Consider the following 20,154-nt stretch of genomic DNA (forward strand, 5'->3'; position numbering starts at 1 on the left):
AGCTACTTGGGAGGCTGAGGCAAGAGAATCACTTAAGCCCAAGAGTTTGAGGTTGCTGTGAGCTGTGACACCACAGCACTCTATCCAGAGCGACATAGTGAGACTTTGTCTCAAAAAAAAAAATGAACTTTATGATAGGTGAATTACCAATATATGTTAATATATAAAAATTCACATTTTAGAAAGAAGTCTGATGGCTGCCGTAGGTGGACATATTAAGAGAAAGAGCAGGCAGGTGTGGCCGTGGCAGAAGAGCGCGGACTCAGAGACTGGGGCGCGGACACAGAGACTGGGGCACGGACACAGAGACTGGAGCGCGGACTCAGAGACTGGGGCACAGTGCCCAGAGCATCAGCGTCAGGCCCAGAGGTGCAGAGTGCTAAGAGCATCTCAAAGTTGTGTTTGTCTTTGAGATTTGCCTTTTTATATGAAAAACATGTTATCCATTGTGGTTGCAGATAGTTATATTTTCTTTTTTGATTGAGTGGTTAATAATACTTGTATTATTATGCAAATAATTCCTCCCTGCCATTTATTTTGAACAAACTACAGTGTAATAGACGCTGTGTTTAGTGCTTTATGTGTATAACTTTATTTGACTTTAACCTCATGAAATACAGGTGATACTAATTTAGCCATCACATAGATTAGGAAACTGCGTCTTAGAAAAGTCCTGTCGACCAAGGTCACTCACATAGGAACCAGCAGATCTAGTGTTCAAGGCTAATTTTTTCTGTTTCTAAAGCCAATTCTCTTAAGACTTTACTCTATATTGGCTTAGAGTACATTATCAGTCATCTGATATTTAGACCAGTCACAGATGTCACAGGGTCATTATAATCATCTATCTTCTATAGGCACAAGCTATTGTTATTTAAAGAAACGTTACCTGGGAATTTGTTTGAAATGTGTCATCTTGGGCCCATCCCAGACCTACTAATACAAAATCTAGAATTTGACTTTTATTACAATCCTAAGTGATTAAAATGTACTTAAAACATTTGAGAAATACTGTTACATGTTCCTAGAGTTGTCCAGTTTGATGACCAACCAGTGGTTCTACATTATCCAAGCACACAGTTCAGAATGGAATGATGATGGAATGATGTCTCTCCATGTTGAGAGGTTGCTGACCTGCAGTCGTGGGTCTGTCTGTATTAGCCCTGCTATGACCTCCATCAAACTACCTCATCTGAATCCTACATCATTCACATATGAGATAAAGAGTTATTTTGTTTAAATCTCAATTTTCATAGTAAATGCATTTAAGATCATTAATTTTCCTCTCAGATACCCCATTAGCTGTCATGCTTTTTTAATGTAGAATATTTATTCTTGTAATAAAAATTGAAATATCTAGTATTATTTTCTCTTAGCCTATGAATTATTCAGGAGGATATATTATACTAAACTAATTTTAACTGTCCTTTTCATTATATTAAAATTTGTTAAGTTTAGGGTATTTTTAAGTGGGTGTAGCCTAAAAAATGATTTTTACAAATATAAAAATAATGTAAATATTTAATTTGAGGAATAAAAATTTTATTTTTATTTATTTATTTTTTTTTTTTTTGCAATTTTTGGCTGGGGCTGGGTTTGAACCCACCACCTCCGGTATATGGGGCTGGCGTCCTACTCCTTGAGCCACAGGTGCCGCCAGGAATAGAAATTTTAGAAATAAGACTTGAGATCAACTTTGTTAATTTCATTAGTCAAATTTCCTAAGTCTTTATTAACTTCTCTGTTAGGGGTGAGCATTCAGTATTCACCAGTAAGGATGATATTATATACGTATGTATAGGGTTTATTCACCAGTAAGGACGATATTATATACATATGTATAGGGTTTATTCACCAGTAAGGATGATATTATATATGTATGTATAGGGTTTATTCACCAGTAAGGACGATATTATATACGTATGTATAGGGGTTTTCTGGTACGTTTATGGAGTTAAGGACACTTTCTTGTAGAAAGTGAATAGGTGTGAATAGGTGTTGTACTTTTCATGAGTAGGTGTTGTAGTTTGTCAAATTCTTTCATCTGTTTGAAATGATCATTTGATTTTCCTCCTTGTATTTGTTAATGTAGTGAAGTATGTTGATTGGTTTTTATTTGTTAAAAGTAACCTTGAACTGGGTGGTGCCTGTGGCTCGGTGGATAAGGCACTGGCCCCATAGGCCAAGGGTGGCGGGTTTGAACCCGGCTCCTGCCAAACTGCAACAACAAAAAAATAGCCTGGTGCTGTGGTGGGCGCCTGTAGTCCCAGCTACTTGGGAGGCTGAGGCAAGAGAATCACCTAAACCCAGGAGTTGGGAGGTTGCTGTGAACTGTGATGCCATGGCACTTGCCAAGGGCGAGACTGTCTTTAAAAAAAAAAAAAGTGACCTTGGACTGTTGATATAAGCCCCATTTGGTCAAAGTTGTTATCTTTCTTACATACTCATTTGCCAGTTTTTTTGTTAAGGATGTTATGTATCTTTTCTTGAATGATATTGGTCTATAAATTTCCTTCCTTGTGATGTCCATATCTGGTTTGGTATCATAATTATAGTCACCTCATAAAATAAGTTGGGAGGTATTTTCTCCTCTGTTTGCTGAAAGAATTTGCTTAGAAATGGTTTGATTTCTTTCTTAAATATTTTATGGAATTAATCAGTGAAGCCATCTGTGCTGGGAAATTCTTTGGAGTAAGGATTTTATTTTGTAAATCAAGGAAAAGTATATATTTTAAAATTATCAGGTATACAATTTTTGTGTTTTTATTATTGCATTGATCACATTTACTAATTGTTGCATTGGTTAGTTGAACTTCTTGATCTACGGCATATGCTTTTTAACACATCTGGAAACTTTTCATCCATCCTTTAAATATTCAAGTATTGTTTCACTGCTACCGCCCTTCCCAGGAATTCAAGTACTTATATTAGACCACTTGATATTGAAATTGTCCCATAGGTCATTGAAGGTAGTATTCACTATTTCGGTGTCTATTTTAAATATTATTCTTTTTAGCTCTAGAAATTCCATTTGGATCTCTTGAGTACCTTCCATTTATATCATTAAGTTCACATTTTCCTTTAAATCTTTGAGCATATTTATAATAGCAGTTTTAAAGTCCTCACCTGCCCATTGCATCATCTTCATCATTTCCAAGTCTTTTTCTAAGTACTAATTTTTCTCCTGATTAGGAGTCATGGTTATTTAGTAATATATTTAATTTTGAAATGGGACAATTTTCTGGGTATCTTTCTGTTATTAATTTCTAATTTAATACTTTTGTGTTTATAGAACAGACTTTGTATTATTTCATCCTTTTAAACTTCTTATAGCCCAGGATATGGTCAATTTTAATGATAGTTCCTGTGTACTTAAGTAGACTATGTATCTTGTCTGGGCGTGGGTGGGCTCATGCCAGCATCACTTTGGGAGGATGAGGTGAGGGGATCACATGAATCCAGGAGTTTGAGACTAACCTGGGCAATGTTGTGAAACCTGTTTCTACAAAAAATTTATAAAAATGAGCCAGGCCTGGAGGCGAGAGGTTATAGTTCCCACTACACAGGATGCTGAGATGGGAGGATTGCTTGAGCCCAGGAGTTCAGGGTTGCAATGGTGGTGATTGCAATCCCTGTACTCCAGCCTGGGCAACACAGTCTCTAAAAATAAAAAGAAAGGAAGAAAAATGAGAATATATAGGTGTGGGCATGGTGGCTCATGCCTATAAATCCTAGCTCTCTGGGAGGCCAAATCAGGTGGATTGCCTGAGCTCAGGAGTTTGAGACCCCATTTCTAAAAACTATCCAGGTGTTGTGGCAGGCACCTGTAGTCCCACCTACTCAGGGGGCTGAAGCAGGAGGATCCCTTTGCCCAAGAGTTTGAGGTTGCTGTGAGCTATGACACTATGGCATTTTACCAGTGGCTACAGAATGAGACTTTGTCTCAAAAAAAAGAAACGAAAAGAAAAAAAAGAATATGTATCCCGTAGTTATTAGATATAGTATCCTATAAATGTTAATTAAGTCTTAATGATAATACTATTCAAATCTTCTGTATTCATTTGATTTTTTTTTGGTCTTCTTGTTCTATTAGTATTTTTAGAGCAGGGTATTAACATGTTTGACTATAATTGTGAATTTATTTATATCCCTCTTTAGTCTGTCTCATTTGCTTTATGTATTTAGGAGTTTTATTATTAAGTACATATACATTTAGAATTGTTTTGGATAATTGCCTCTTTTATGATTATGAACTGCCCTCTTTGTATCTGATAATATTTTTTGTGTACTAATTTTTTAATCTGATACTAATAGAGCTACAGCAGTTTTCCTATACTTAATGTTTGCACAATGTATTTTTCCATTCTTTTTTTTCAAGCTATCCCTTTATAATTAAAATAATTTCTTTCTTTCTTTTTTTTTTTGAGACAATGTCTCAAGCTGTCACCCTGGGTACAGTGCTGTGGCGTCATAGCTCACAGCAACCTCTGACTCAGGCTTAAGCTATCCTCTTGCCTCAGTTTTTCTATTTTGTAGTAGAGACAGGGTCTTGCTTTTTACTCAGGCTGGTCTCGAACTCGTGAGCTCAAGCTATCCACCTGCCTTGGCCTCCCAGAGTGCTAGGACTGTAGGCGTGAACCACTGCACCTGGCTAAAATGATTTATATAATCAGTAACATATAGTTAAGATTTTGCCTTTTAGTTGGGGAATGTGGTAGGAAGAATGCCTCTCTCCCTAAAAACATGTCCAGCTCCTAATCCCTGGAACCTATGAATGTGTTCTCTTACAAAGCAAAGGGACTTTGCAGGTTTGATTAAGTTAAGGTACATTACGCGATGAGGAGATTTTCCATCATTATCCAGGTGGGTTCAGTGTAATCTCAAGGATCCTTGTAAGGGAAAGAAAAGGCAGAAGAGTCAGAAAAGATGTGATAAGGGTAGCAGAGGTCAAGGTGAGGTGAGGCCGTGAGTGGGGCATCCTCTGGAAGTGGAGAAGGTGCGGGATAGACTTCTCTAAAGCCGGCAGAGTGGTGCAGCTCTGCCGGCAGTGAGACCATTGAGACTTCAGACCTTTGGAACTATAAGAAGTTATTGGTTTAAGCCACTACGTTTAGTAATTTCTTACAACAGCAATAAGAAACTAACATAGGAGGTGAGGTTATGAGAGTTTACATTTAATGTGACTTCTTTATGATTGGAGGTAAATCTGCCGTCTTGATGTTTGTGTTTGTTTCATCTTTAGTTTGTTCCTTCTTATTCCTTTCTTGCAGGTTTGTTTTTGGGGAAGGGTGAGATTGAATCAATATATTTAGAATTCCGTGATCTCCTTTCTTGACTTCTTACTTGGGCCTTTTGGTTATTTTTTTAGGATTGCTCTAGAAATGACCAATTTTTAAAAACTAATCACGGTCTGTGTTTAAAACTGAGAACTTTACAAAAGCATCTTTCTTGGAGTTTTCCTGAGCTTCCCAGATGTTTACTCTGTTGCTTTAAATTAATTATGGAGAATTTTTGGCTTTTATCTCTTTATTCCTCTGTCCCATTTTTCTGCAGTTTGATGTATGCTTTGGACATTTTACATTGCTCACACAGCTCTTGGGTGTCCTGTTCCCTTTTAGTTTTCACTCTTTTGCCCCTTTGTGTTTTAATTTGCATAATTTCTAGTGACTTGTTTCGAAGTTCATTGATTCTTTGCTCTGTCCAATATGTTAATAAAGCCATGAATTCGTACTATACCATGCGAGAAATTTATTTCTAGCATTTCCATTTGGCTATTTTATAGTTTCAGGTGGTATCAGTGAAATTGGGGGAGTAAGGACCTCTGAAAATTCTTTTTCATAAAGGCAATCAAAATATTGGCAAAAATAGAATCTGTTTTTTCAGAACTTTAAAAATCAACCCAAGGCCTGTAGTAATCCAAAAGTATTTAATCAAGAAAATGGATGACTCTGAGTAAGAGCAGAAAGCTCTGTGGCATTTAAATTTATCCTATTCCATCCTTCTCTCCCCTGATGCTTCATAGCTGCTTTGAAAGCCGACAGCCCACAGGCATGGTGCAAACCCCTGGAGGGAGCAGGAAGGGCTGAAGTACCTTCAAAGCCCATTCCTAGGGAATTACTCCGACTTTTCCTGTCTGGTGGTTCCCTGGATGAGACCCCACTTGCAAGGCTATCTTTTTTTGGCCTGATTCAGAGGTTGCCCAGTATAAACAGTGGTTTCCCAGGGGGCATTTGTTGAGAACAACCAGAGGCAATTGTTGAATAGTATAGCTGCTGGGGAGGTAGATAAAAGTGTAGTCAAACAATAGGGTAACCCAGAAGCTTGAAAGGAAGACTTAGGGAATGCCATGTCCATAGGCGGCTTTGACAAGCTCCTGCAAGTTATTGGGATTCTAAAAGGCTGAAAGTGTGCAAATGGCTATGCAAAAGGTCTCAGAGAGATCCACAGAGACACTTCATAATCAGACCGTCAAGCTCTGGACAGTGGGGAGAAGGGACTCATCACACACAGGGCCTTCATTGCCCTGTATGAGATAAGCAGCGGGCTTCTCATCAGCAGTAATAGAGGCTAATAGTTTCTGTCACACTCTGTGCAAGTTTTCTGTTTCTTCACACCTTCCCTCTATCTACAAGATTCTTTAACAGACTACTAATCATAGTTGTGTGTGTTAATTCCAACATCTGGGCCATTGCTACGTCTGGTTCTATTGAGTATTTTATATGTTTATGGAGGGTCATTATTTTCTTATTTTTTGGCATGGGTGTAGTTTTAAATTTTCAAATGCTCAACTTTTTGTGCAAACAAAATGAAACAAAGCCTAGATGGGAGGATTTCTTGAAGCCAAGAATTTGAGACCAGCCTGAGCAATATAGTGAGATTTTGTCTCTTCAAAAATTAAAAGCAAAATTAGCCAGGCATGGTGCACATCTGTAGTCCCAGCTACTTGGGGAGCTGAGGCAGGAGGATCGCTTGAGCCTAGGAGTTTGTGGTTGTAGTGAGCAACGATCACACCACTGCACTCTAGCCAGGGTGACAGAGGGAGACCTTGTCTCAAAAAAATGAAATAAAACAAGTAAACATCACAGTATGTATTTTTGCCCAGTAGAGGGTTCCTTTTGTTCTCTCGGACCATTCGTGTGGGGGGTTGGGTTTCCTGTAAGTAGCATATAGTTGGAGTTTTTTTTCCTTTCTTTTATCCAAAGTGATGATCTTTTTCCTTTGAGAGTGAGATTAATCAGTTCACATCTTGTATTTAGTTATCTGTTGCCAAATAACAGATTACAGAATTTAGTGTCTTAAAACAAATAAGCCTTTATTATCTCATGCTTTCTGTGGGTCGAAGATCTGGGCACAGCTTAGCTGGGTGCCCCTACCTTAAGTTAACTCACAAGGCTGTGGTTTAGGGTCTGTCAGCGCTGCTGTTCCATTCACAGGCTCCACAGGGGAAGGCTCCACTTCCAAGCTCGCTCATGTGACTGCTACTGACTTGACCCAGGTCCTCAGTTCCTCGCTGATGTTGGCCAGTGGCCACCCACAGTGCCTTCGGTGGGGTGTTCCATAACACGGAAGCTCACTTCATCAGCGAGAGCGAGGGAGAAAGTGTGAGTGGGACAGGAGTCACTGTCTTTCAGGATCACATCCCAGCACTCACTTCTGACATATTCTGTTCATCGGTGGTGAGTCGGGAGGTCCAGCTCACACTCGTGGGGAGGCTCCCAGCAGGGCATTAGTACCAGGCCGTGGAGATCGCTGGGGCCAGCCTGGAGGCTGCCTGCCACATGTTTATTGTGACAACCTTTTTACTTATTTCCTCAAATTTATTTGGTATTTTCTGTTTACCATCTGCTTCTCCTCCTCCTCACTTCTTTCCCTTAGACCCTCATCTTTCTCCTCTCCCCTCCCCCATCTTCACCTGCCCCTGGACCCCCTCTCCTCTGACTTGCCTTCTGTCGGGCTCTGGTCCCTGCTTTCTCTTCCCCCCCCCCCCCTCCTGCCCGTCAGTCTGGCTCCCTGCCTCCCTGCTCCTCAGTTCCTCCTCCAGACTCTGCAGCCTTGTCTTCCATTACCGTAGTCTGGGCTCAGGGCTCTGCCCTACATTCGATCTTGACAGTTTTTCTCCCAACTGTCCTCAGTTTATAAGGCTTTATCCAGTTTGTTTTTTATTTTGAAGATTTTATATTTATAATATTTACCCCAAAGATTAGCTTATTTCAGATTTATAATTTTTTAAAAAAATCATCAGTTATTTCTTTGTTTATCTTTTTTGAACTACATAAACATGCATATTTACAATGCTTTATCAAATGGAAATTATGATAGTGGCCAGATATTTGATGATAAGGAATTAATGTTAATTTTTTTTTTTTTTTTTTTACATGCAGTGTGGTACTATGATTCTGTTTAGAAAAATAAAAGTCCTGTCTTTTAGAGTGATGTGTTGAAGTACATATAGATGGGATGGTCATCTTTGAGAGACGTGGGGTGGGAGAGGGTGGAGGGTGCAGATGAAAGCCTCCCAAGGGTCTAATTATTGGAGCTTGGTAATGACTATCTGAGGTTTTATTATATTATTCTTCCTTATGTTTGAATTTTTATACAGTAAAATGTTTTTTTAAAAAATCTTTGTCATATTGTCCCATAAAATTAATTTCATCTGGAGTAAATTCATATTTCAAATACTGATTTTTTTGGTAGCCTTTCTGAGAATTATAGTTATTCATGTGTTTGAGATTTGGTTTTCAGGCTCCTGTTGAGTGGAAAGGTAGCTTGATTTTTGTTTATTTTCATTGCTTTGTTTTCTTTCTCACTTTGTACATGGTCTTTTCTCCCTGCTTAGGTTTTCTGTGGTCACCTATATCTGCACCCCTCTGCATGGCCTGATCATGGCTCTGAGGCCTGCTCCACAGTGGCCCCAGTGACATTGCAGAGCCAGGAACTAAGTCACTGGGGCCCTAGGCTCATTTATGCTCCTGGGGCTGAATCTGTGGCCTCTGGACTGCCTAGATACCAGTGAACGGAAAGCCATAGCCTTGGTTGGGAGTCTTGGGGGAACGTTTTATGGCAGCCCTAGGCTTCAGGTGGCCGCCCTGGCTCCAGTCCCTGCCTCTGTGGCACGTGGTTTGTTCTGATCCTGGAGGATAAAGGGAGGTCCTGACTGCTTCTGCCTGTTCCAGACCTGGAGCCCAGCAGGCCTGTGGCTTCAGCCCCACCTACTGCTGTGCATTTCTGTTCTGTTTTAGACACTTTAATCTTGTTTTTGAACCCATCCATAGCTTTTTAGTTGTCTCTTCTTCTGTATGAACTGATAATGTGTATGGAGCAAGGATGCATCAAAGAGTGGACTCGCTGTGCTGACTTGCTTGAAGGAGGTCCACAGCTCTGTCACCAAGGGTTCCTCCCAGTCTCCATTCAGAGATCACCCTCTGCCACACAGATCTTCATCATGGTGAGGTTTTACCTTTGAATTAGAGACAGCATTCTTAATTCAATGTTTCCCCCAGAAGACTTTGTTGGAAATCTCAGAGAAATTAGCAGCCCACTTACCCTTGAGTTATTCTGTCTTGGCGGTCTTCTCAGCACTTTATCACTCTGTGAAATTATCTTATTTATCTGCACACACATTGTCTCTCCTACTGGGATCTAAGCTCCCTGAGAGCAGAAACTTTCTCTCTGGTTTCCCTGTAGTATCCCCATCCCCTCTATGATAGTGTCTGTCACATAGAGACCCTCAATAATCTGATAAATTATGGACTCAGCCCCTGAAACCTGCCTCTGCTCCTTAATTCCAGTGTCACACTGAGAGCTGCATGTTGTGTGGCCTCTGGCGAGAGCTGGGAAGCTGGTATTAGGCTACAGAGCAGCTGTGTAGAGTGACCAGTGTTGTCGCAGGTCCTCCTTCATTCATCACAGTCAGGTCCCTGAGTGCCTGCAGGGCCAGGCACGGACATCCAGGCATTTGTAGCATGCTTATTTCCTATAGCCTCTCCACGTACATAGCCCCCATCCATGGTCAGTCACTGGGGTTTCATTGTAAGTAAGTCTTAGAGGTGCGCAGAGTGGCAGGCCTCTACAGTGGCTGGAGCAGAGGCAGCTGGCTGGCCGCCTTGCTGACTCACTGAGACTGGTGCTGAATAGAAAAGGCCTCCGTCTTCCCAGTGTTCCTTGTAGTGCGCGTGAGGAGGTGCTGACAGGTGGGCATCTTTGGTAGTGTGTCAGTTCTGCATCCCACTCCTGACACAGCATCTTGCTGGCACAGACCCTAGACACGGTGGATTGCCGTGCTCTTTCCTGTAGCCTCATCACAGTGTGTCAGCAGGAGGGTGGATGGATACACAGACACACTTGTGTCTGCTGTTCCACTTGCCCCTCACGAGTGGCAGATGAAGAGCCTCATGATGGTTTTGCTTTCAGATACCATCTTCCTGCTTGGCTGGGACTACTGGCCAGAACATGGCAGGGCCAGACCCCTGGGAGATGTTCCTATACTGGCTCTTAATTGTATCAGACAAGCTTCTGCTCTGATTGCACCGGGGATCATTCACAGCTGAGCGCCGGGCTGCTGAGGGCCCCAGCACAGATGAGCCATGCTTGCTTTCCTGGGACACAGCTTCAGCACCATGCATTGAAAACCACAGGAGAAATCCCCAGCATTCAGTCCTACTGTTTGTTTTTAGCTTTTCTGAAGTGCTGGCATTCCAGAGGCTTCCCAGAAGCCTTTTTGGCACTTTTAGACACTCTGCAGCTGCGTTGGGAGCCAAGTCACTACTGCTCCTCCGTTCCCTAGGTGAGGGGAAAATACACAAGAGAAGCAGAGCGACTTGCTCATACTCACTGCGGCCACTCGGGGGTGGGGCTCTCAGTCTCAGCCAGACTCAACCCCCTGGCTCAGTGCGGCTCTTTCCCTCTGAGTCTTTCCACCGGTACCCTGTGCTCATGTGCACAGGTGTGCCGCCAGCTCCTGCTACCAGCCATCTTGCGGGTGGTTCCAAAAGGTTTTATGCCAGTCTTGCCAAGTGGGTTTTCAAAACATTGGTTCTTATCTCACCCTGTATTTTTGAATGAGTCAAACCCGTGTGTCTCAGGCCTTGGAGGTCATGCAGACTTAGGTTCACAGCCTGCCTTAGCTGTTGGTAGCTTGTGTGCTTGGAGTGCTGGGTACTAAGTGCCATCAGAGCCTAGAACAGCAGCTGGTCACGCTCAGGCCCAGCACAGGCACAGTAACAGCAGCTGGTCATACTCAGGCCCAGCACAGGGACAGTGAGGGTCTTGAGCACACAGGCCCAGATGGGCTGTCTGCCTGATGCCCGGTGCAGGACTGTACATAGACTGCTCGTGGAGAGCCTTGGAACCTGGTCCTGGAAGCCCTAACGCCTCTGGGGTGTGGCTATCCCAGTGAGGAAACGTGTGTTCTTGTCTGCCATGATGTTGCTCCCCCTTTGTGGAGGCCTGTGATGACCCTGCCTATTTCTCTTGGGGTTTCCTATAATCTTCCAAATAGTTCTGTGGGTTGGGAGGGCAGTTCTGCATTTCTTTCCAGTTTTTCACATCATACCTGAGGAAGATGAAACTCAGTGGAATTAAGGAAATTGTTCCGGGTCACCCAGATAATCAAGGGTGGGGCTGAGCTCAATCCCAGGTCACTTGCTCTGGTGAGGTGAGCTCTCGGCCTGACTGTAATTCGATGTGTCTCCTAACGGGTTTGTTCATTCCCCATCAGGGAGTGAGGGAGCTTTTCTTAGTGTGCATGTGGATCCCTACCGCTTGCAGCTCAGAGCGTGAGGTCGTGGCATGGTGTGCCAAGTGTAAGGACGCTAAGGCCAGTGGCCTCAAGCCACACAGCCCCTCGATCAGGCACACCTGTCTTGCCCAAGGTTCAAACCCCAGCTCCTCTCTGATGGCTGTGAGGATTGGGGCAGTTCCTTACCCTGCTGTTGTGCATCTGTCATCTCCTCTGTAACGGGCACCACAGTAACCCTACCTGCCTCTAAAGGTGTGGTGAGAACCAAAGGTTGCATTTTGGGGAAGCACTTAAAACAGTCCTTGGCAGATAGTAAGCATTCACCGATGTCAGTGATTGTATTTCCCCACCTTGAAGGTTTGCTGTGAAAATACATCACAGTGCATGTGAACGGTCTGGCATACACCTGATTGCCACTGCTCTTGTGAACGTGGTGAGTAGAGACGTTAGCTGCTTTCTCCCTGTAGTCCAACACTATTGCTGCTGCCAACTGGGCCTCTGTTCTCTTCCCTGCAGGCCAGGGAGCTGGAGAGCCGAGAAGCAGAGCTAAGACGCCGGGATGCCGTCTGCAAGGAGCAGCTGGGGCGCATTGAGAGGAAGGTAAGGCTCATTCCTGGCTGCCTTCCTGGGGCCAGCTCCTAAAGACCACACCGCTGTCATGGGTGGAGAGGGGCCTGCGAGTCCAGGGCCCTGTCCTCTCTGTGACAAAGCCTCCACGTTCCACAGCCAGCACCACAACAGACCTGGCCTTTCAACAAGTTGCTTTCACTGAGGTAACTGGTTTTTAATTGGTCCCATTTTTTGTTGAGTGTGGCTGGCTCTGCTATAGTTCGATTTTAGAAAAAATTCTTTTTCACCACAGGGCGGTGCTGAGACCTTTTTCAGTGTAGTTAAGCTGCACTGGTAAAAATAATAATAACGTGATGTCTTGCTATACAACTACATTAAAGTTGTATTATTGATTTTCTCCTGTGAGTTGGGAAGATCAAAGTGCACTGCTGTGCACACTCACCACTTTTCTAAGGATGCGCCTTTGAAATGAATGAGATTTAAAGACACATCATCATGCCTTTTAAAAAAGCCTACAACTCTTGAAAATTCATTTGGTAACTTGCTTACTTTTTTTTCAGTGTAATTTGTTGATCATGACAGATTTTTCAGAGAAATGGCTTAAAACGTGGGAGAGGATGGTAGGGAGGTTAAAAAAAATTGTTCTTCCTCATGCCTGAGACAGCATGCCAGGCAACCTGAGCCATCAGCATATTGCAGGCAAATCTTCGCAAATCATTTGTCACGGTTTGGAGCTTTGCAAATGACAGTTAGCTCGAGGGGCCTGCTTTCCACAGGGGCTTTCTCCCGTGGCATGCCACAGTGGAGCCTGGGAGAAACGCGATTGCTGGATTCCAGGTAGTAGGGACAGGGTGGAGCTTATTCCCTGCTCTTGGGACTCCCACTTGTCCACCTCGGCAGGGTGTTCAGGGATGGTCAGAAGTGACTAGCTGTGAACACGAAGCGTTCATTGGCGGTGACATCCCATAGTCTGAGGAATGACAATGCATCTCTGAGCTGCTTTCAGAGTGGCCCATAACAAGCCAACCTTTCACAGAGCAACCTCATGTACAGGTTTATAGTGACAAGGATTATGATTTGAGATCCCTGAGAAGGGTAAAAAAAAAAAACTCTGCCAGCCATAGCTCTAATTATCTCAGTTGCCCATATGTTCATAGGCACAGGACTTTTTAAATTTTTTTGTTGTTGTTATTTGTGCAGTTCTTTGGTCTCCTCTGTGCTCCCCTGTGTTTTTCTCTCTGGGCTTGGCTGCTGGAGGCCTGTATATATGTGTCTGTTCAGGACAGGGGAGCACATGGCCTCGCAGTGTTCCTCCTCTGAATCTCCTCCCGGTCACTCTCCTCTCCCGTCTCTCCCTTAGTTCTCCTCTTTAAATCAGTTCTCTGCTTTGCTGAAGGAGAGGAGATTCTTCTGGCTGAGCCCTTGTTCCTCATCTGCTCTATGCCACTCATCATAAAGTGAAGTCAAAACTCCTTACGTATGCAGATGTAGGCTTTTAAAAAAATCCAGATTATCCTGTGTGATTGTGAACCGTTATTAAATGCTTCCAGAAGAAGGTGCAAAAACATGATCTCCTTTCTGACTCTTAGATACAGCATTTTGCTGGTGATAATAAAAAAAGAGAGCACCTCTAACATCTCGGGAAATGGAGATTGGTGCAGGGGGACAGAGGGGATTAAAGGGGAGTCAGGGAAGGAGGAGAAGAGGCAGAATAATAAGGCTTAATTGTGTTAGTTTTGAAAAAGGTTTTCGATCTTCTCGGTGGATGATTTTATTCCTGTAATGGCTGGGAAGATAGAAAGCGCAGCATCTGGCAATCTTTTTTATTAGCTGTTGCTTTTAGACTATTCTGCTTTCATTTGTTGAATACTCACAGACCTTGACATTTCTAGCATCTGTACACAGGACCTTCCAATCACCATGCTCCTCCCCCTCCCCCCATTTCCCTTGAAGTTTAGAAATTGACATGGAAACTGGTTCAGGGAGAAAGTTGAATCAGCTACTGCATCCTCCTTGACCACCTAAAACAGCTCAGAGTGTGGTCTGAGGGTGGGAGCAGGTTGGTACTGGGCTTTTGGAGGAGCTGTGGTGTGTCCTGCTGTCCACTCATCTGGGGGTACTGTCCCCAGTTACACTGTCCAAGAGTGCTGGTTGGGTCTCCACTTGTGCATTGTGACTGGCAGGCAGGGAAAGACTGCACAGAACCCAGACTCAGTTTCGGGGAGACTTCTGCACCCTGTGTACTGCAGCATTTATTCCCTAGTTGACTGTTCTCAAGCGTGGAGATCATATTTTGTACGGTTTCTATACTTCATAATCTTTCTGAATAATTGTTTCTCACGCCTACCCTGGAAGATCTAAGTGAGAAGTATTTTTTCCATTTCTCCATTGAGAGCAGTGAGCTGCTAAGGAAGCAAGGGCTGGTGGGAGGCTGACAGTACTGAGGACAAGCCCCGGATGAGGTGTTCCCAGAGGGCAGCAGCACGGGACGGCTGGCGGAGCATGCACACCTGAATCCATGGACCTCGGCCCTACGCAGCTCGGTGTCTCCGTCCTCTAATCCATGCACTTTCTTACACCTCAGTTTCTTCATCTGTGAAACACATGCACCAGGTTTCTGCAGGGAGTTGATGGGAGGATTAGAGGAAGCCATATCGTAAGAGTCGGTGTGTGCTGGGTGCCTAGCACATGCTGGCTGGGTTTCACAGTGGACTGGGGCCTCTGCTTCAGGTCTGGATCAGACTGTGCATGTGGGCACACATGTTTGCTGAGGTAGATTTTACCACTGAAAGTGGTCAACCCAGCACCTGCTCTCTGGGACAGAGAGGCCTTCTCTTGGGGGCTTCATCAGGTTTTTCTCTGCTTGCTCAGGAGCCCCCTCAGTTGTGCAGTGTACAGAAGGTGCTTCTCACATGCCCGGCAGTGTCAGAGAACAAGGCCACCTTCCACTGCTGGACGTCGGGCAGAGGACCATGAGGGTGAAACCCTCGACTACCAGTCTGTTATGGCTACTGAACCACTTGCTGTCTTAACTTCTGTCCCCTGGAAAGCTGGTTCCAGAGCCTTTGCTCAGCCACCCCTTTGTAGGAAAGTATCCTACAGGAAGCCAAAGAACTAGGGGTGGGGTCCACCCTCACCATGCTGGGTTTGGCTCTCCTGGGACCCAGAATTGCTTGTGCCTCTTCAGAACCAGCACACTCGTGTCTTCTAGCAGAAATGTGGGTCCTGGTCCAGGCCTTATCTTCTTTTTTGGCCATGAAGCTGAGTAGGGTAGTGGGGACAAGCAGGCTTTGGGGTCTAGTAGACACCAGTCTAGTTCTGGCTCAGTAATGTGGCAGCCTTGACTCTGGTCACATCAGTCATGGTGTCTATGTGCTCTAGCCCAGTTTTCACTGTCAGACTAATCTGACAGTTCTTGTAATGTTCTCTCCATCCTCTGTCCTCTTCTTTAATAAATGCACAGCCATTCATTGATTACACAGTGGTTGCACCTACTAAGAACAGGTGCAGAGATGGTTCAGACACTTGTGGCTGCTGCCTCACCAAGTCTATGGTCTGGTTTGGGTGGGAAAGGAGCAGTTGGGGGTTGGGACACCAGATGGGAGGAGGCCTGTGTGCTGCTCCCTGTGACCAGAGGGACTTCCAGTTCTGTAAAAGGCCTGGCACCAATTTTCCAAACTCAGCAGCTGCAGAGTACAGAAGGCATTTTTTTGGTATTCACTTTAAAGACTGAGTCAGAGAGGATGGGAGAAACTCAGAGCTGTATATATTCTTGTATTTTGGCTCCTTCCCTTTTCCTGTCCCTCTCAGACGCGCATGTCCTTCTCTGCACTGCTCCTGTTTGCAGCTAGCCCTTTCTCCCCACTTTTCTCTCTCTGCTTCTACTCAGACTTTCTTAAGGAAGGACTGTAATTGGATCCGACCTCATTCAAGAAACCATGCCCATTCCAGACACACTGGACTCATCCTTGTCCCTATGTCTGTCAGTCAGTGTGTTGAGGAAAACAGAAACTATGCTAGGTGCTTAGAGAAGCAGAATTCAGGGATTCCACTTCACCACAGAAGGTATCCCAGTGGCCAGAAAGCATGTGAAGAGCTATCGGCCTCAGCACACCTCAGGGAAATGCAGATGACAGCCATAGGGTGATACCATCGTAGACCCAGTAGAACGACCAAAGCGAAAATAATGGACAGCACCAAGCACTGAAAGCATGTGGTTTAACCCAAGCCGTCAGATGTGATGGTGGGAGCGTAAGTCAGCATAGCATTGTTGAAAACTAATAGCATCTGTTAAAGCCAAATACAGATGTGCCCCATAAGCGCTCACTTCTGTATGGGGCCAGCAGAAATGTGTCTATAGGTTCACCAAAAGAAATGCTGTAGAACGCTCGGAGCTACCCCAAACTATCAAGGATAGAATAGGTAAGTCACGGCAGTAGTCACCATGGTGTCCCATACAGGGACAAGAGTAGACACTCTGTAGCCCCATGAAGTGGTACTGTTAGCTCACACAGATGTACTGTTAGGGGCCAGATGTGGAAGAATACCTGAAAATTCTGTCATTCCATTTATATAAGGTTCGAAAACAGCAAAACAAACCTATGGTATTACCAGGTGGTGGGACTGTTACCCAGGGGGGGCCATAGTGGATAGAAAAAGATGGGCGAGGTTACTTTTCATGAGCTGGGTGTTAGGCACAGGTGTGCCCCGCCAGTGAGAGTTCGCTGGCTGTGCGCAGTCTCCTGTTGGAGTGTTAGGCCTCAGGGAAGCGGGTGCCCGGTGGCCTTTGCTGCCTTCACCCTCCTTGCTGGCCTGCAGGGATCTGCTTAGGTACTTCTTTCCAAAGCCTGAGTACTTAGACCTTGACTTACCCACCCTAGCCTTGATGTGTCAGATGTGTTCTGTCTTTCTCTGCACTGTAACTGGATAGCAGGGAAGCTGGGAAGGGTGAAGTCCCTTACCCAAAGATACTAGCAGTAGAGTGGCAGGCCCAGCTGTGAGCCCAGATCTAGCTCCTCCAAGTTCCTCTGTTTCTGAGTGACTCCACTTCCAACTGGTGTTGTTCCATGTCTGTCTTTACACTGGAAGTTGCTGGGACACTGTGTCAGGTGCTGTGGGCCTGGGGCATAGGCACAGGATCGGGGCTAGCCTGCCCCACAGGCACTGGCGGGATGCCTGCCCCTTTGTCTTCCCTACTTCTGGGGACCTGAGGTCCTGATGAGTATTCAGCACTTGTCACACTGCTTTGTGCCTATTAGCGTCCGTGGCTGTCCCCCCTTCCCAGCTGTGAAGGTGTGTGAGCAGTGTCCTCAACAGTCTGATTCAGTGGGCTGACTCATCACTGGGGCTGGGATGCAGTGTCTGGTACAAGGCAGGTGCTGAGGAAATGTTTACAGAACAAGGAAGGGAAAGTGTGTGTATGCAAGCTGGAATCCAGGACCCAGTGCAGGTTCAGGGAGGAGGAGGGAGCTCTTGCCAAAAAGGGCTTCTTTGTGGAAGTTTTGTCTGCAGAGGGGCAGGGAGGGCAGCATGCAGGGCAGGGCTTGGAGAGTCTGGGCCTTCTGGTCAGAATGCTGGGGCTCAAAGAGGTACTTCCTGGGACGGGAGGCAGTGGCTGGCCTGAGGTTGTGCAGGGCCTGGCCAACTGGCTGATGTGTGTGGCCTTCACTGAGCCTCATGTTGGGAGTTCTTGAAGAGCTGCAAGCTGCAGAACAATTTGAGCTTGAATGTCCAGAAGAGTAACAGTGCCATTAAGAGAAAGAGAAAAATTCAGGTGAGTCAGTACACTTGGGGAAGGAAGATCACAAGCTTAATCCTAGACATGCTCTTAGGAGGCCGAGGTGACCAGCCGATGATTGAGAAGTGTCACACAGGGCGTTCTGTGTCCTCCAAGATGTCAGCTGCTTGTGGTTTGGGGAGCGTATGCTGTGTGCCAGGCCCTTTCCCATAAGTTATTACTAATCCTTGCAGCAACTCCTCGAGGTGGAGTATATGACAGGTGTTTTGCAAATGAAAATCCTAGCGATGAGGCTGAACATGTGGTTAGAAGGCGTGCAGTGGGTAGACTGGGTCAGCGCTGTGGGGCTCCACAGTCTGCTCTTTCCACCTCCTGCCACCTCCCCAAACCAGTTCCTGAAGAAAAGTTCACAGAAGAATGTGGTCCATAGTGCCAAATGCTACCTGTCAAAGACAAGGAGAATTAAAAGATGGCCTCTCTCATTGTACTGTGAAGGATGTGTAAGCTAAGTCACAGAGCCTGTTCAGGATTGCAGTGGGGACTAAAGCTTTGGGGTCATCACTGAGTGGAAGGCAGTAGAGAAAACAGGTGTAGGCCATTCCTTCAAGAAGTTTCATCAAATGGAAATTGTTGGCAGTTGAGAGGGGACCCAGTGGAAGCTGTATCCCCAAGGCAGGAGGGGATGCCCTCCCTGGTAAAGGGGTCTCAGAGGTGTCATCCTCTGGCTTGGGAGTAGATGAGGTTTCCAGATGCGTGGTGACCAGTGGAGTGTCTATTGGAAGAACTGCCTGCTGCCTGCCAGCCACTGAGATGTGCCAGCAGGGACTTCTGCCACATGTGGGACCTGTTTGGTGTTAGGCCCAGGCCGACACCAGAGAGTCAGAGCTGGGTCCCCACTGAGGATGTGAGTCTGGAAGGTGGCGCAGATTCCCAGTGGGAGTCTGCAGAGAAAGAAGCTCCCAGAGCACAGGTTCGTGGTGACCTGGAAACAGTACAGCTAGAATTCTGCAGAGGGCGAGGAGTGTGCCCTGCTCATTGTTATAAAACTGATTGGTCTGAGCCCAAAGGACTCCTGAAGATTTTTGAATCCAGAAATTCTTCACCACATTGGCCTAAAGAAGGATATCTGCCAACCAGTTACCCTTTATTAGTGCCTCTTTCTGGTAATGGGACTGTCAGAAAGGTGAGCATTTTGTATATTCTTAACAGTGAACTGAAGAAATGAAGTAACGCATTGCTGGGACATTTATGACTAAACTTTTTAATACTTGTCCTGCAGGACCCAGGTTTTTTGATAAGGGTGATCAATAAGACAGAAAGACTCAAAGAAATTGATAACCATTGATCCAGTGCAGTCTTTTTCACAGATAAGAAAATGGCTCCAAGGCAGTTATGTGCTTTGAGAATCTCCTGGAGTAGCCAGTAAGCGGTGGGTTTTAGATCTAGAGGGACCTGGGTTTGTTTGAATCAAAATTCACCACTTACTGGCTTTATAGGGATGATTAAGTCACATCAGCCCTTGAGTCCTGGAGTCTTCATCTTTGACAGGAGGACACTGTAATTACATTTTTAGTTCACACAACAATGGACATGATACAGAACCTGGCCTATTGTATCTCCCTGTATAGATGGTGGCACCTTGGTGTCAGTCAGCTAGACTAGTGTAACTGCTCTTTGTTCTTACTGTCTCTAGAGGTCACACGACTAATTAATAATACAGCAAACACTCAGTTCATCGCTTCTCTGTCCAGTATACTTAGAGTTTTTCTGCTATACTATGAGGATAGTGGTTAAGATCCCAGGCCCTGATGATTTTAAATCTTGGCTTCCCAACTTATATGTGAACCGTGGTTACCTTATCCTGATTACTCCTTCCTCAATTTTACTTTTTTCATCTGTACAAAGTATGTACTTCTTTGGGTCATTATGAGAAGAAATGAGGAACTCATGCTAAGTGCTTATACAGTAGTAGCTCTCAGTAAGCACTTAATAACATTGCAGCTTCTACGCCCATCCCTTCTGCCACCAACTCCACCTCCACCAACCCCACCTCCACCAACCCCACCTCCACCAACTCCACCTCCACCAACCCCACCTCCACCAACTCCAC

General features: G+C 44.9%; 1 protein-coding gene across 1 annotated transcript in view; it reads left to right on the forward strand.

Moving 5' to 3' along the window:
* CHCHD6 (coiled-coil-helix-coiled-coil-helix domain containing 6) overlaps nt 1–20,154 on the forward strand; it is a 263,209-nt gene that overhangs the window by 132,230 nt on the left and 110,825 nt on the right. Inside the window, exon 5 of the mRNA XM_012809226.2 lies at nt 12,254–12,337. Coding sequence (XP_012664680.1) covers nt 12,254–12,337 — 84 coding nt within the window. The remainder of the gene's footprint in view (nt 1–12,253; nt 12,338–20,154) is intronic.

This window comes from Otolemur garnettii, unplaced genomic scaffold, assembly GCF_000181295.1.
Source record: "Otolemur garnettii isolate 467f Iridium unplaced genomic scaffold, OtoGar3 scaffold00101, whole genome shotgun sequence".
In the NCBI taxonomy this organism is placed as follows: Eukaryota; Metazoa; Chordata; class Mammalia; order Primates; family Galagidae; genus Otolemur; species Otolemur garnettii.